The sequence below is a fragment of the Rhinolophus sinicus genome, linkage group LG02 (assembly GCF_036562045.2).
Source record: "Rhinolophus sinicus isolate RSC01 linkage group LG02, ASM3656204v1, whole genome shotgun sequence".
NCBI lineage: Eukaryota > Metazoa > Chordata > Mammalia > Chiroptera > Rhinolophidae > Rhinolophus > Rhinolophus sinicus.
This window is the reverse complement of record NC_133752.1, coordinates 160,972,543-160,985,670: the sequence shown is the minus strand read 5'-3', so window position 1 is coordinate 160,985,670 and position 13,128 is coordinate 160,972,543. Positions and strand designations below refer to the sequence as shown.

At 42.4% G+C, this 13,128-nt stretch overlaps 1 protein-coding gene across 2 annotated transcripts in view; it reads right to left on the bottom strand.

The window, feature by feature from the left end:
• Positions 1 to 13,128, bottom strand: part of TMTC1 (transmembrane O-mannosyltransferase targeting cadherins 1) — a 231,062-nt gene that overhangs the window by 68,242 nt on the left and 149,692 nt on the right. For both annotated transcript variants that reach the window (XM_074325860.1, XM_074325861.1), the window contains exon 10: positions 4,165 to 4,332. In XM_074325860.1, coding sequence (XP_074181961.1) covers positions 4,165 to 4,332 — 168 coding nt within the window. The remainder of the gene's footprint in view (positions 1 to 4,164; positions 4,333 to 13,128) is intronic.

Sequence of the window (13,128 nt, the reverse complement as noted above, 5' to 3'; positions counted from 1 at the left end):
CTGAGAACTGATGCTAAACCACAACGGTACCACAGGACACAAGGAACATTAGAATTTTACTTCCACGACGTTTATATCATTGGAAGCAGATTCCAGCCCTGTGGGCCACAGATGCACCAATGTGTTTACCAATTGTTTCTGGCCTCCTTCCCAAGACAACAGTAGAAGGTACGTAGTAGTTGCGAAAGAGATTGAATGGCCCACAAAGCCTAAAATGTCTACTATCTGGCCCTTTACAAAAGAATTTGCCACTCCCTGGTTTATATTTTCTCCCTGGTTTATATTCTCTCCCCTGGAAGGTCTGCTGATATCTCTGGCTCAGCAATTCAGAGAGGAGGAAAGAGAAATGTGTTTTCTACAGAGGGGAAAGATGATGTAGGCTATAAATTTTTAATCCATGGTCCATGGATCACTTAAACAATTCATGGATGGGGTTCACAGAGACCCTTAACTGAATGCAAAAGAAAATATGCTGTCTCTTTGTTTCCAGGTATTTGAAAGTTTGGGGGTATGGAGTGTGGTGACTTTATCAGATTTTGGTGATACAGTATTATTTGTTACTAGGCCTATCTGGAGCTATGCATTTGGCCTCTTCTCGGGTTAGGATATCAGTGTAGTGTCTTTATTTAAGAATTAAAGAAAACACACCATGCAGCTATGATTATGAAAATATCTCTCTCTCCCTCTCCCTCTCCCTCTCCCTCTCCCTCTTCCTCCCCCCCCCCCCTTCATGGGCTTAGCTTAAGTTAGAAAATGTAAAGTAAAAAATAAGTACAACAAAGTTTATGTATCCTTTGGCTTTTACACCAGATTTGGGTTCAAATCCTGATTCCTCCTCTTAACAGGTATTTCAGCTTGGACAAATGCTCTGATGAGACATAAGTTCTGGGTTCTTGTGCTTTGGCGTGTAAGATTTTTGCCAATAGAAGCGTAAAGCTGTGAGGGTACCCTCCATCTGTATCTCCTAAAACTACATCACACAGTGGAATCTTTTGTGTTAAGTCCTCAGCTTAGTTGGGAAGGATGGAACTTGACTAACATTTGGATTTTCTCTAACACAAAGGTCTATGTTAAGATCTTCTGTAAGACTGTTCATGGTATTGACAAGCAAAACCAGCCCACATAACTAGAAAGGCCTCAGAGAGACCACATGTGCTGGGGATAACCAAGGGGATTATTGTTTGGAACAGAGGGGAGAACCGAAACAGGGCCTCTGCCAAGGACTTCAGCTTATGAGTATGTAGAACTTGCACCTTTTCCTGACTCAATTTGGCCAACTCTTGGTTTGGGCCATCAAAGCTAATTTAGGTTTCCTCCTCATTCCATCTTCAGCTCTGGCCTACAAGAGAACAGCCCTGATGGCCTGGGTTGGCCTTAGTCACCTGCCTGCATTTATACCGTGTCCTGCATCTACGCCAGTTTACCACTTGCTACATTATATTAAAATGTGTTCATGTGTCTGACTGCCATGCAGACTCCCAGCTCCTCCAAAGACAATCAGTGTCTCTATCTTGTCCCCTCCTTCCCTCTTATCCTCCCTCCTTCATATCCTAGAACACAGTGCATAGCAGTAATTTGAAAACCTTATCGTGTTCACCATATGCCAGACACCGTCCTACGCATCTTTCACGTAGTCTTCTCTTTTTATACTACATCCAGGAGCTAAAGACTAGTATTATTCCAAATTTGTAAATGAAGAAACTCAGGCATGGGCTGGTTAAGTAGCTCGTCCAAGACCACACAGCTATGACGTGGGGGAACTCGGTGTACAGCCGAGAAGTCTAACCCCAGACCCCACACTCAATCACTAACCCCATCTTGCCTCATACATTCTTGGTAAATCTTTACTCCACTGATTTGAACGTTACTCAGCACAGATGAATACCTATAAACATCCAGTCTTGAAGGTAAAAGAATATTCTTAAAGTGTCAGATTCTTAAAAGTTTCCTCAGGACACAGATAAATTAAAATTGGCAAAGTTTTCTAGAAAAACTATCAATAGCTTTGATTGGCACATTCTACAAAATTCTACTTGATCACCAAAGGCCTCTCAAGGCACAATGTCTCTTTAAACACACATGTGGAATGGCAGTGTTTTTGTAATAAACTGTTGACTTACTACATACTTCCATCTAAAAGAACAGAAGCTTCTGGATGTAAGGTCAATGAGCTTTTTGTTTTTCTTTTCTTAAATGGCTGGCGTCCGTTGTGGAGGGTTTGAACACTAACTTGTTATCCTTGAAATAAACTGCTGCCTGCCAAAATCCATTCCCCAAGTTGCTCTGATGAAGCAGTAAAAATCATTAGATGATACAACCACTGCTAGTACCTTTATTCAAGGAAAGGGTTTAACACAGGGCAGAACCATTTTAAAGTTTCTCATTCAAGCATTGACTATTGGAAGCAAAAGCAAAAAATAAAAAAAATAAAACAAACAACAACAGAGTCTAGAAGTTATATTACTGAACTTCAATGCTCTGTATTTGTAGAATGACCTCAGTCCTGGGGAGTAGGAGGGAATGAGTCCGTGGTGCTGTGTGAGAACTGCACTGAAGGTGGAGGGATGTGACAGAGATGGCAAAGAATCTGAAGCCAAAAATTGAAAACAGAAAAATTCATAAAAACATCCACACAGAAAACCTTACGTAGCAGCGGGTCCCTAGAGTACCTATTGAAATAATGATGATGACAATGATAATGATGACGATGACATAGTAATAATAAATCAACTAATGAGACATGCATGCCAGAATATTTTTTTCCTATTAAAAAAAGGTAAATGGCCAAGTCACAGAATCAAATACATTATTTGAAAATAGCAGAAAAATGCAGTGAACATTTGCTTTATTTGTGCGTTTGTTCACTTGTTTATTGATTCATTCACTCATTTGTGGCAGCCCAGAGTCTCTGCCCCTCTTACAATACTTGGATTGCCCTCTTGCCTCCCTGTGTGACGTCTCAGTGGAACCTGCCCTAACTTGACCATGGAAGTCAGAGGAGCTTCTTCGACCAGATCAGTCATCTCAGTGTCCCGGTGGGGACCAGGGGCAGGCACTTGACCTAAGTTCAAGCTCAACCAGAGGACTTTATTTCCCAGGACTTTGATGTAAAAATAGAAGGAAAAAAACAAACAAACCACAAATAGTGTAAGTTTATCCATTTGTTCCTGTGAGAGTGCTCAAGCAAGAGCTCAAGACAGACTATCCAGATTCCTGCTTCCTGTCCGCTGCGTGCCAGGTTCTCCACCTGTCCTTCAATTCTGTGCACTTTCTTATATTCTTACAATAGTTTCCCTTTTTTTTCCCCAAGGGATCCTAATTCTGTTTAGTTGTTCGCCTCCGAAGAATAAATGTTGGGTACCCGCTGAGCAGGGAACCAAGTAAAAGCAGTGTTGATTGAATTGGGCAATTGCATCCTAAGTGAGAACAAAAGCTGAAAGGGGGCAGGGACTGGAGAATGGGAAAACACTACAGAATGCCAGGTGCGGTACTGCCAGGGGAGCCCAGGTGAAGGTTGCCAGGGCTGTGGCATTAGTGACACAGACTAAGCCCCAGAAACACAATACGCTGAGCGGCAGTCCCAAAGAATGTTTATACTTTATGACAAGTTCAGGTCTCTAGGTTGACATTGTTATATTCAGAAACAGCTTCTAGCCCACAGGAAAACCAACCAGGATGTGAAAAAGTCTTCCACTGCCTCATTCACAATTAATGTGTAAAATAAAGCTACGAGAGCACAGATCACAACTTCCTGTCCTGAAATATTCCAAAGAAAATGTATCGCGTTTCTCTTCCTTCTTGCTGTGTGCTCCTCTTTACCATTCACTTGTCTGAACAATGAAATTAGGCGACCTTACGTTTATAGCTGACTTGACAGCTCAGCTCATCATTTTCCATCTCAATTCAGACCCCAAAACCTTCCCACGAGCCTTATTTTCATAAATTCATTGAGCACGAGCTCCCGTAAGACTTTATATAATACCATTTTAAAAATCAAAGTTAAAACTGAAAATAAAATTACATCTTCCATTTAAAATTTCACTTTTTTTTTTTTTCTGGATTAATAAATAGTGCCCGACCCACGTTACCTCATGTGTTTGGAAACCAATATGCAAGTCAAAAAAACAAATGGCAAGAGATTCCCTTTCATGCGTCTCGTCATACCTGAACAGGGACTCTCTCGACAGCCAAATTTCATTCTGTTTTACGGTTTTCCACGAGAAAAGCAATAGCAGCAGCACAGTGCACACGGTCAGGGTGGTGGCCCCACATCGATGCAGACAAGCGCAGAGCTTGCTCAGTCCGTGCACAAACAGGATGCAGTAGCCCATGCTGGAAAACAGGGTGGGAGAAGCAGGATTACTGTGAGGGTGCTTTGGAGACCCCCTGAGCGTTCTGCCCCATGGAACTCATTTTCAAATAAAGCTTGCCCCTGACAGAGCAACAAATACGAACTCACTATCTTATACAACATCCACATGTTAGTTCTTTAGCAGCTGCACCAGCGCACTGGCTGGTCCTTTGGTGTCCATGTGGAGAGTCACAGGCTCATCCTATAGGCTCAAACTGCCCTGGATTTCAGCAGCCCAGGCACTGTGAGAAGTCCCTCACGGACACTCTTGGGTCCTGAATGGCCCCTCTGACCCTTGCTTCATCATTACTGGCACTGTATCACACTACTGGCACCCTACGTCCAAATTTGGACTCTGCGCTACAGCAGGTCCTATCACAGCTTTGTGGGAGAGCTCCTTATCGGGTCCTGGGAAGGATATTGGTCACTAAGGGCCATTGGTCTCTGTCCCTAGGGATGTGCCATCTCATATGTCCCTGTGCTGGCTAGTCAAAGTCCTTAACCTGAATGAAAATCTACCCCCAGGCCAACTCCTGGGCCATGCAGCTTGGAGTTTATCACAGACAAGCTGTATTGACACAATTCTCTTGCTGACGCTGGCTCGGCTTCCCAAACAGACACCAAAAAAAACCCTCATGTAATCAGATTGCAACCTTGGCACATTGATATCACGTCTCTAAAAGCCTTTGGCTTGGTGGACGGAATGCGGTCCTTCACTTTATCTGCACACCCATGGGGGTGCTTCTTGTCTGCCAACTGGCCTCAGAAAAACACAAACATTTAGTTGTACCTATTACTGTAGTGAGCATTTTAGTCAAGACCTGCTTCATTCCAAAGATGACAGCTACAAGTTATTCCAGAATATTTTAAGACTAAAGCAAGCTTGTGTAAAGAAATCCTGTATTAGTCAGACACTATTGCTATAAGAAGCCCCCAATTAATATAGCCCACTTACTTATTCAATTATTTATTCATTCTCTCGCTATTATGTACTGGCAATATGCCAGGTACTAAAAATAGAATTATGAATAAAACAGAAGCCATCCTTCAAAGAACTCCAGTCTAGTGAAGCAGGTTGATTTTACAAAAGAAACACCTAAGTATTCTCATGTTTAACCATGCCTCCTTTAAAAGAAACATCGCTACATGTTCCTTCTGTTCTCATTTCTAAATGTCTGTGCTTTGGTATCAAGTGTAGAAAAACGAGAGAGAAACATTTGAGGTTTCTGACTTGGAGACCCTGAGAATCAAGTTAAAGCTCTAACTGCCTACTTCAAGTTCCATGAGTTGGCTGGTCTTAAAACTCTCAAAGTTTTAGGGCTTCCTGTTTGGCCAAAGGGAAGCCCCACCCTACTCATCACTGAGGAATGGTGGTTTGAGTCAAGGAGGGCTTGGCCCCAATTCCATCACTGAATTTGGTTGCCACAAGCACCTTGCAAAGCCTTGCACCTGCCAGAAGAGAGAGTCACTAGTGAAAACAAAACAAAACAAAACGAAACAAAAAGACCTTTCTCTACTTCTACAGCTCCCTATGTTTGGCCTTAAAAGCATCAAGATTTTCTAAAAATCTCCCATATTGCACAAACGACCATGCTGATGGCATTACTGGCCACCATGGCGACTCAAGTCCGTGAAGAAAAATCAAGAGGAAAGCGAAAGAGGAAGTCCAGGGTGGGGAGGAAGTTGAGGTTTAATATGGGTGGTCAGAGAAAGCCTCACTGAAAAGGTGACGTATGAACAAAGCTCTGAAATGCACGGGTGGGGATGCACCAGGCAGACCCCCCCACATCTCCAGTGGCAGATGTCTTCTCACCCCTGCCTTCATAAAGCAGCACCACGGATTGCTAAAGTCCACTGAGCACATCTTATGTGCCAAGCACGTTTTATATGAGCTCAATTCACCCTTGTATCCCTGTGGGTCACTGTTGTTAGTGTTTAACCTGTGAAGACACTAAAGAAGAGAAAGGTGAACTGAGTTGCTGAATTAGGTCATTCAGCTTATACACAGCAGAGCAAAAATGTAAAGCCAGGAATCTCAGATTCCAGAGCCCAGGCTCCATATGCTATCCTGTTGTTGGGGTTTTGACTTGACTGGCTCATTCCTGTGTTCTTCACACCTTATCACACAGCGTCACCTACTTCCTTCCCAACCACGCCATTCATGAAATCTCAGTTTTGTTTTCTGCCTCCTTGTAGGAAACAGAGCTGCCATCTGGCACAGCAGTGGGGAAGGAAAACACTAAGATCCCACAAGCTCCCGAGCAATGGCTGCAAAGTGGCAGAAGACGATAAGGAACAAAAAAGCTATGTGATATGCTGACTGTTTCCTATGTACCAGGCACTGTGCTAAGTGCTTTAGATGGGACTGTGCACAATATTTGTAGGGCCTGGGACAAAGGCAGTCCTGGCATGAAATATATTATCTAATTTGAAAACAATCCTCAGTATGTTCCATTCATAGATAAGGAAACTAAAGCTTGTAGGATTTAAATAACTTGCCAGTAATAGAGTCAGATCAGAAGACCCAGGGCCTCACACTGCTATCATCAGAGTTGGCATACTTGTTCTACAAGGGGCCAGGGAATACACACATCAGGTTTTTCGGGCCGTAAGGCCTCCTATTCAATTCTAATTTTGTAGCAGGAAAACAGCCATCAATACTGCGTAAAAGAAGGGCATGGCTGTATTCCAATAAAATGTTTATAAAAACAGGTGGCGGGCCAGATTCCACTCATGGGCCACAGCTATAACCAAAATGAAGGGGAATACCATTCATTGCCACTCAGTACAAGTATCACTTTAAGTAACATGATAATTTTTTGCAAAAGTCCTTGTATTAACATATGGTTTAAAGAAATGTTAAACTATATAAAATAATCTCCACTTAGGTTTGCAAATTTCTTAGAGAGGATCACATTCTTAAAAACTTGAACACAATACCACAGAGGCTAAGATGCTTCTCTATTATGGCATTTCATCTGTAAATATCTCAGCAACAGGAGAGAGAATCGTTCTCTCTCCATTGCTAAGGACAGGGTAAGTCCTCATTTTGAAAGTGGAAAATCAAGCAAATGAGAAACTACATGCTTTTCTGGCCTCCAGGGAGATGAAACCAAACTACATTTAGCTCTGGTTTATCTAGTTAAGGAAAATCTGGGCTTTGACAAGACACTTCCACACAGAGCAAAAAGGAGTCTGTGCAAATCACTGACAGTTGGCAAAATCATAACCTTGCAAACTAGGAGCCAAACTCTGGCTCCTGGCTGGTTCAGCTCAATACCGAGACACATTTTCAAAGCAAAACTGAGAAGCACCACTGCTGTCTCAGAGAACGAAGTCAATCACTGATGCACAGAGATGCTCTCTCATTCACAAGCAGATGCCATCTCCAATTTTGAACGTGATTTGACAAGCTGCAATGCAGACAATAACTAAAGACACTTGCATGTCTCCTCTCTACTTTTATGATGCACGTCCAAAGGGAAATGAACAGGAAATGCAAATAAACAATATTTGTCCTTTCACATTAGAATAAAAAATATCTGCAACCTGCTGTTTGAGAACTTTGTGAGCAGTTAATCATTGCGTAAATAGTATACAAGTACTTTCTCGTCCAGAAGCTCTTAAGGGATTAACAGAACAACACTTTCCATTCCCATTGCCATCAACCTGAAAAGATGAGTTTCCTTCCTCTGGTCCCAACATTGTATGGTGATTGCTATGGCTTCCCTTTTTGTTTAATTGAATTCAGCAAAGGGAATCCTTTTGCTATTAAGTGGAACTGAAATTCTACCTTTTAACTTAAGCTCTAACAACTCATTTGAGAGTTTATCTATAACATTAATGATATAAGATAGACACAACCTTCCCATTTTATTACTTTAAAGAATTCCTAACTTTAGATTGTTTAAAAGAACCATATCCCTAGTTAACTTAATTCTGATCAGCTGAATCCCCACGTGGCAATTTATCTGATAGTAAGATCTTATTCCAGTCTTATGGATGTTGACCCAAAATGATGAAACAGCAAAACCCTGTCACTGAGCCCAGGACAGGTGTTTGGCGCTGGAGATTGAAGCACCAGGACATGCTCAGGGACTTCTCAGATCAGATTTAACCTGCCAGTTTCCAGCTTCTGGAAACTAAGACTCATTAGGGTCCCCATTCCTGCCTTGTTCTTGTTTTATCTCAAATATCCGAAGTGTGGGAAAATTTCTCAGAAGACTGAATGTATTTGGATGTGAGAGTGTATTCACAGTCCAAGAAAGTGACCCCCAAGGCATCTCTTGTGCATTTTCCTAGCACCCCATCCTAAGGGTGTAGGGTCGGCAGGAAAGTTTCTTTACATTTACTTCTCCATGAAATCGATTTCTTCTGTTCTTTTCTCAGCATATCTAAGGAACTACTAGGAGAACAATGCCATTGCTTTCACCTTCTGAGAACTACCTAATTCTCTTTTCCCTCTTTGAAGAGGAGATGCTTCCTCAACTTCCCAGTTCACCTACCAGCTCAAAAATGGATGAGACCGCAACTGGTATAGAACGCAAGGCTCTGGACTCAGGAAAATACCCGTTTGCATCTCAGTTCTGATACTATTGCTTGATCTTGGACAAATTATTCAAGTTCTCTACTTCTTCATGTTCTTATCTTGCAAAAGGAAGCAGTAATTTTATACTGTGCACAATATCTGATACATATTAAATAAAAATGATATTATATGATTATGCTATACTATTATTTTTATGGAATTATTGGCTGCTAACTAGAGTATGAGAAAGGAAATGTGTGAAGTGTGTTTTCCAGGTAGAAAGAGATGTCGATACCAGCATCTTGTAAGTGTACTAACGTCCTAAGGTGCCTAGAACACACTTAGCTGCAGTGAAACAAAAGTGTCCTAGTGCAGACTTTAAGTTTGGGGGTCACAGTGAGGGAAAGGAATTCATTGGGGAAGAAAGAGTCTGGAACTGGATCTTCTATGCCACTCACTAGTTCCGTGGCCACAGAAGATTTTCTCAGCCTCGGGAAGCCTTATTTGTTTATATGACCAAGGCTTAACATTGCCTGCCTTAAAGGCAGCTTAAAATACAGCTCCCTTAAATAACTGTTGTTTGGAATAAGTGAAATAACGTATGTGGATGTGTTCTGTGAACTGATTACAAGGTATCAGTGTTTTCAAGGGCAGTGTTTGTGTGTTCATATGTATATTTAGTATGCTAGTCTCTAATACTTCAATAAAATGCACTGTAAACATCAATAATATGTGATTAGGTCTGTAAATACACCTCAAAAATCTAAAATCTACTTTATCAAAGTCCAGACTGACCCAAACTATCCAATTTATAAGGCAATTATAAAACTTTTGAGAGTGTTCACCAAAAACGTCCTTCAAACGGCAAACTTCCTTGTACAATATTGTTTGCTTCAGAAAGGTTTGATTTACACATCAGTTTTACAGAACTAAATATGGCAGGAAGTAAGATACACTTGTAGGATGTGAAATATCCGTAGCCATGTATTTATGTTAATGTGAATTCATAGACCTCGACCACAAAACGCACTAAGCAAATCTTCCTTTATCCCCATTTCAAATTTTTCACCATCTTTGTGAAAGGGAAGAAAATGTAAAGTGTAATCTTTTAAGTGACATAATGCACAAGGAAGCTTTTGTATCCGACTTTGATAAGAGATAAAGCATTAACTGTTTGAAGTTCAGGACGGTCGGTGGATTCATTTTTGCACCCTGAGCACCTAGCATAGGACAGGGGCTGCCTCCGAGGTGGGGGTGAACACTGCAGTTGAAGGTATCACAAGCTCACATTGAAATAAAGTGAACTTAAAAAAAGAATCAATCCAAGTTGGGCCTGAAGATCCTAAGACCCACAATTCCTTATCACCCAGAGAACTGTCCATTCTCAGAGCATGGAGGTGCCCCCTTGGGGTCCTTCATCCCAGGCCTGGCTTCCTTCCCTCCCTACCTGGTGCAAGGAGTCACAGCCACATTTTCCATCTGGGCCTAAAAGGCCTTTTGGCCAAAGGCAAACACCTCTCACGAACTCGAAAGCTCCTTCTAAAAAGGCAGAAAGACCACTTTCTCTACCCACCTATAGAATATTCATCTCTAGGCCTGAATTCTGTCATTTCTCCTTCCATAAAGCACCGCATTCTAGAGGCCGCTTCTTCACTTCTGAAGCAAATGCCTAATGGACAATCCATTAGTTGTTGCCGTCCCCTCGTCCAGTCCCTATATTAACACAGACCTGAGCACACAGGCCCATGTGTTATCTGTGTCCAGTGTGCTTTAATTCTCGACAATCCTCTTTTATGAAGCATCTATTGTGTCAGGTACTATGAGAAAACAGACATACAAAACGGTGGTCCCAACGGATACTAGAGCAAGACAATCCAGGGTTCTAAAAGAGTATACAGGATACTTTCAGATGACTAAAATTTGTATAAGAAGTTACAGGTTTGAGAGAGAGTTCCCTCTGCAGAATCCAACAGAAAAAGAAATAGATTCACTAATAACAGCAAGGGGTCTTGAGGGCTGGGAGGCTGAAATGACAACACTTCAATCCACCTACACCGTCCAGGCAAAGCCACAGCCAACGGCAGGACGCTGGGTATATGTGTCTCCGCTTCAGTCTGTCTCCTCCACGCACAGAGGCGTATTTCATAGCCTCCTTCAGTACTGTGTTTTAGAACGCTAACCTGCTAAGCTAGGCTTGTTCTCTTTTGAGCACCTGAGGATAGAAAATAAATTAAGAGCTTTGTAGAACCAAAGAAGGAGGAAGAAAGAGACTGGGGAAGAAGGAGAAGACCACAGTTCTTTTACTTTCTTTTCCTTTGACTTCGAATGACCCGATCTCCTCATTTGCACAGGGCAGATTGAAATAATGACTGGCAAGGACCTAGCACAGCTTACGATATGTTTCACAAGTATTATTCCATTTAGTCTCATCTGAATCCAAATTATGCTCTCCAAATTTTACTTTCAAACCCTGGTTTCTAAGACCTTTGTTGTTCACCACTTAGTACTTCACAGACATACACACTCGTCCTTTCTAACAGGGCCACAAGCCATGACTGCGGTCCAGTAAATAACGGCTCAAACTTATCCTCACCTCACACCCTGGGCCCAGCGGAACTTACTGAGCACATCAGATTGGCCAACTGGTCTTCAGCCCACGAGCACCTCAACCTCCTTTCCTCTCACTTCATTCTCACCACTGTTCTGTTGTGTGTTATCTTTGTCTGTGATTGATAATCTCTAGTTTTATAACACATTCCGTTGAGTCCCACAGCAAAGTCCTCCTGCTTTCGCTCCTGCTCATGACCTTCACACGGCACTCACCCCATTATGTCTTGGTGACCGACCCCCAGTCGGGTGCAGCCCCAGGACCATCGCTGCCTGGGCACTGCCCCGGAGAGGACCCCTCACTGGATGAGGTCGAGCTCCCAGATCACACACCTCCACCTGAGTCCAGGTCTTGAAGGGCTGGATGCAACAGTCCATGCTCCCACAGCAAGAGCAAAGCGGTAAACACACTGAAGCCCAATATTCCCATCCTTACTCTACGGTATTCTGAAAAACAACTTGAATCTACTTTTGAAAGCCCAATGTAGGTGATTCACCAGAAGAAAGCCTCTGGCTCTGTGACACTGGAGGTCTGTCCTTCCGACAAGTGGAGACATGGGGAAGGGTGGGAAAGCTTGACAGACTCAGCTTTCTTTTAAAACAGAATCTGCGACATAGAAGACACCATATTTAAAAACATTGGAATATTTCTCTAAGGTAAAAAAACTTTAATTTTGAGAAATATTTTCAAATCATACCTTTCTCTAAGGTAAAAAAACTTTATTTTTCTTCTTACCCAAATTTTGCATTCCTCTCCAACAGTATCATGGATCTTTACTTCCCTCTTTTTCTTCTGATCATGTGACCTCACTTTATTGTCCCCTAGTGTAACAATGCACAGCATTTCTCCTTTCTTTTTGTCATTGTCATTATGGCAAAAGAACATCGTGTTCTTTTAAGATGACCACAATAGAAATGCATATAAATGAATTCAGAGCTAAAAGTAAATAATAATTATGTGTACTTAGGTAATTTGACTGACTCTCTCTCTCTTTCTCTTTGTCTCTCTCTCTGTCTCTCTCTCTCTGTCTCTCTCTCTCTCTCTCACACACACACACACACACACACACACGCACACACATTCTCAGAGCGCTGGTGCACTTGACCTCGTAACCATGAAAACTGCCAATTAATCTATCTCCTAGCTTTTTAGTTGAGTGGCTCTGTGACAAGCCCCAGTTGCTTTTCCCCTCCCTCTAATGGGAATTTCAAACAAAGGATCAAACTAAGAAGCAAACAAACTGAGTAGCTGGCTCTGCCTGGTTCCTGGGCTTTCTATTATTTCTGTGACTTGGCGCACTCAAAACCACTTGTGTCCTCCTAGGGGCTCCCTTGCCGCAGTCCTATTAGCCACGGCCTTAGAGAGACTAAATGCTGAACTCAGTACCAGTCTGCCTTGTGGGCGTCCTTACCCATGCTTTGAGCCGCTCTTTAGATATTAGGCTTCAGTTCAGTTCCTGAGTATCTCCCCATGGAGGTTTGCCCTTTGGTATGGACAAACTTCTGACCTGTTCTCCTGGACTGCAGCCTCTCTTAATCAGCTACCTGTACTATCAACCCCTGAAAGACGGAGACCTGGCTTTCCTCTTGTAACCCTGCCTCAGTGGCCGGGGCCCCACCTCCTGCTGACACACATCCCTTG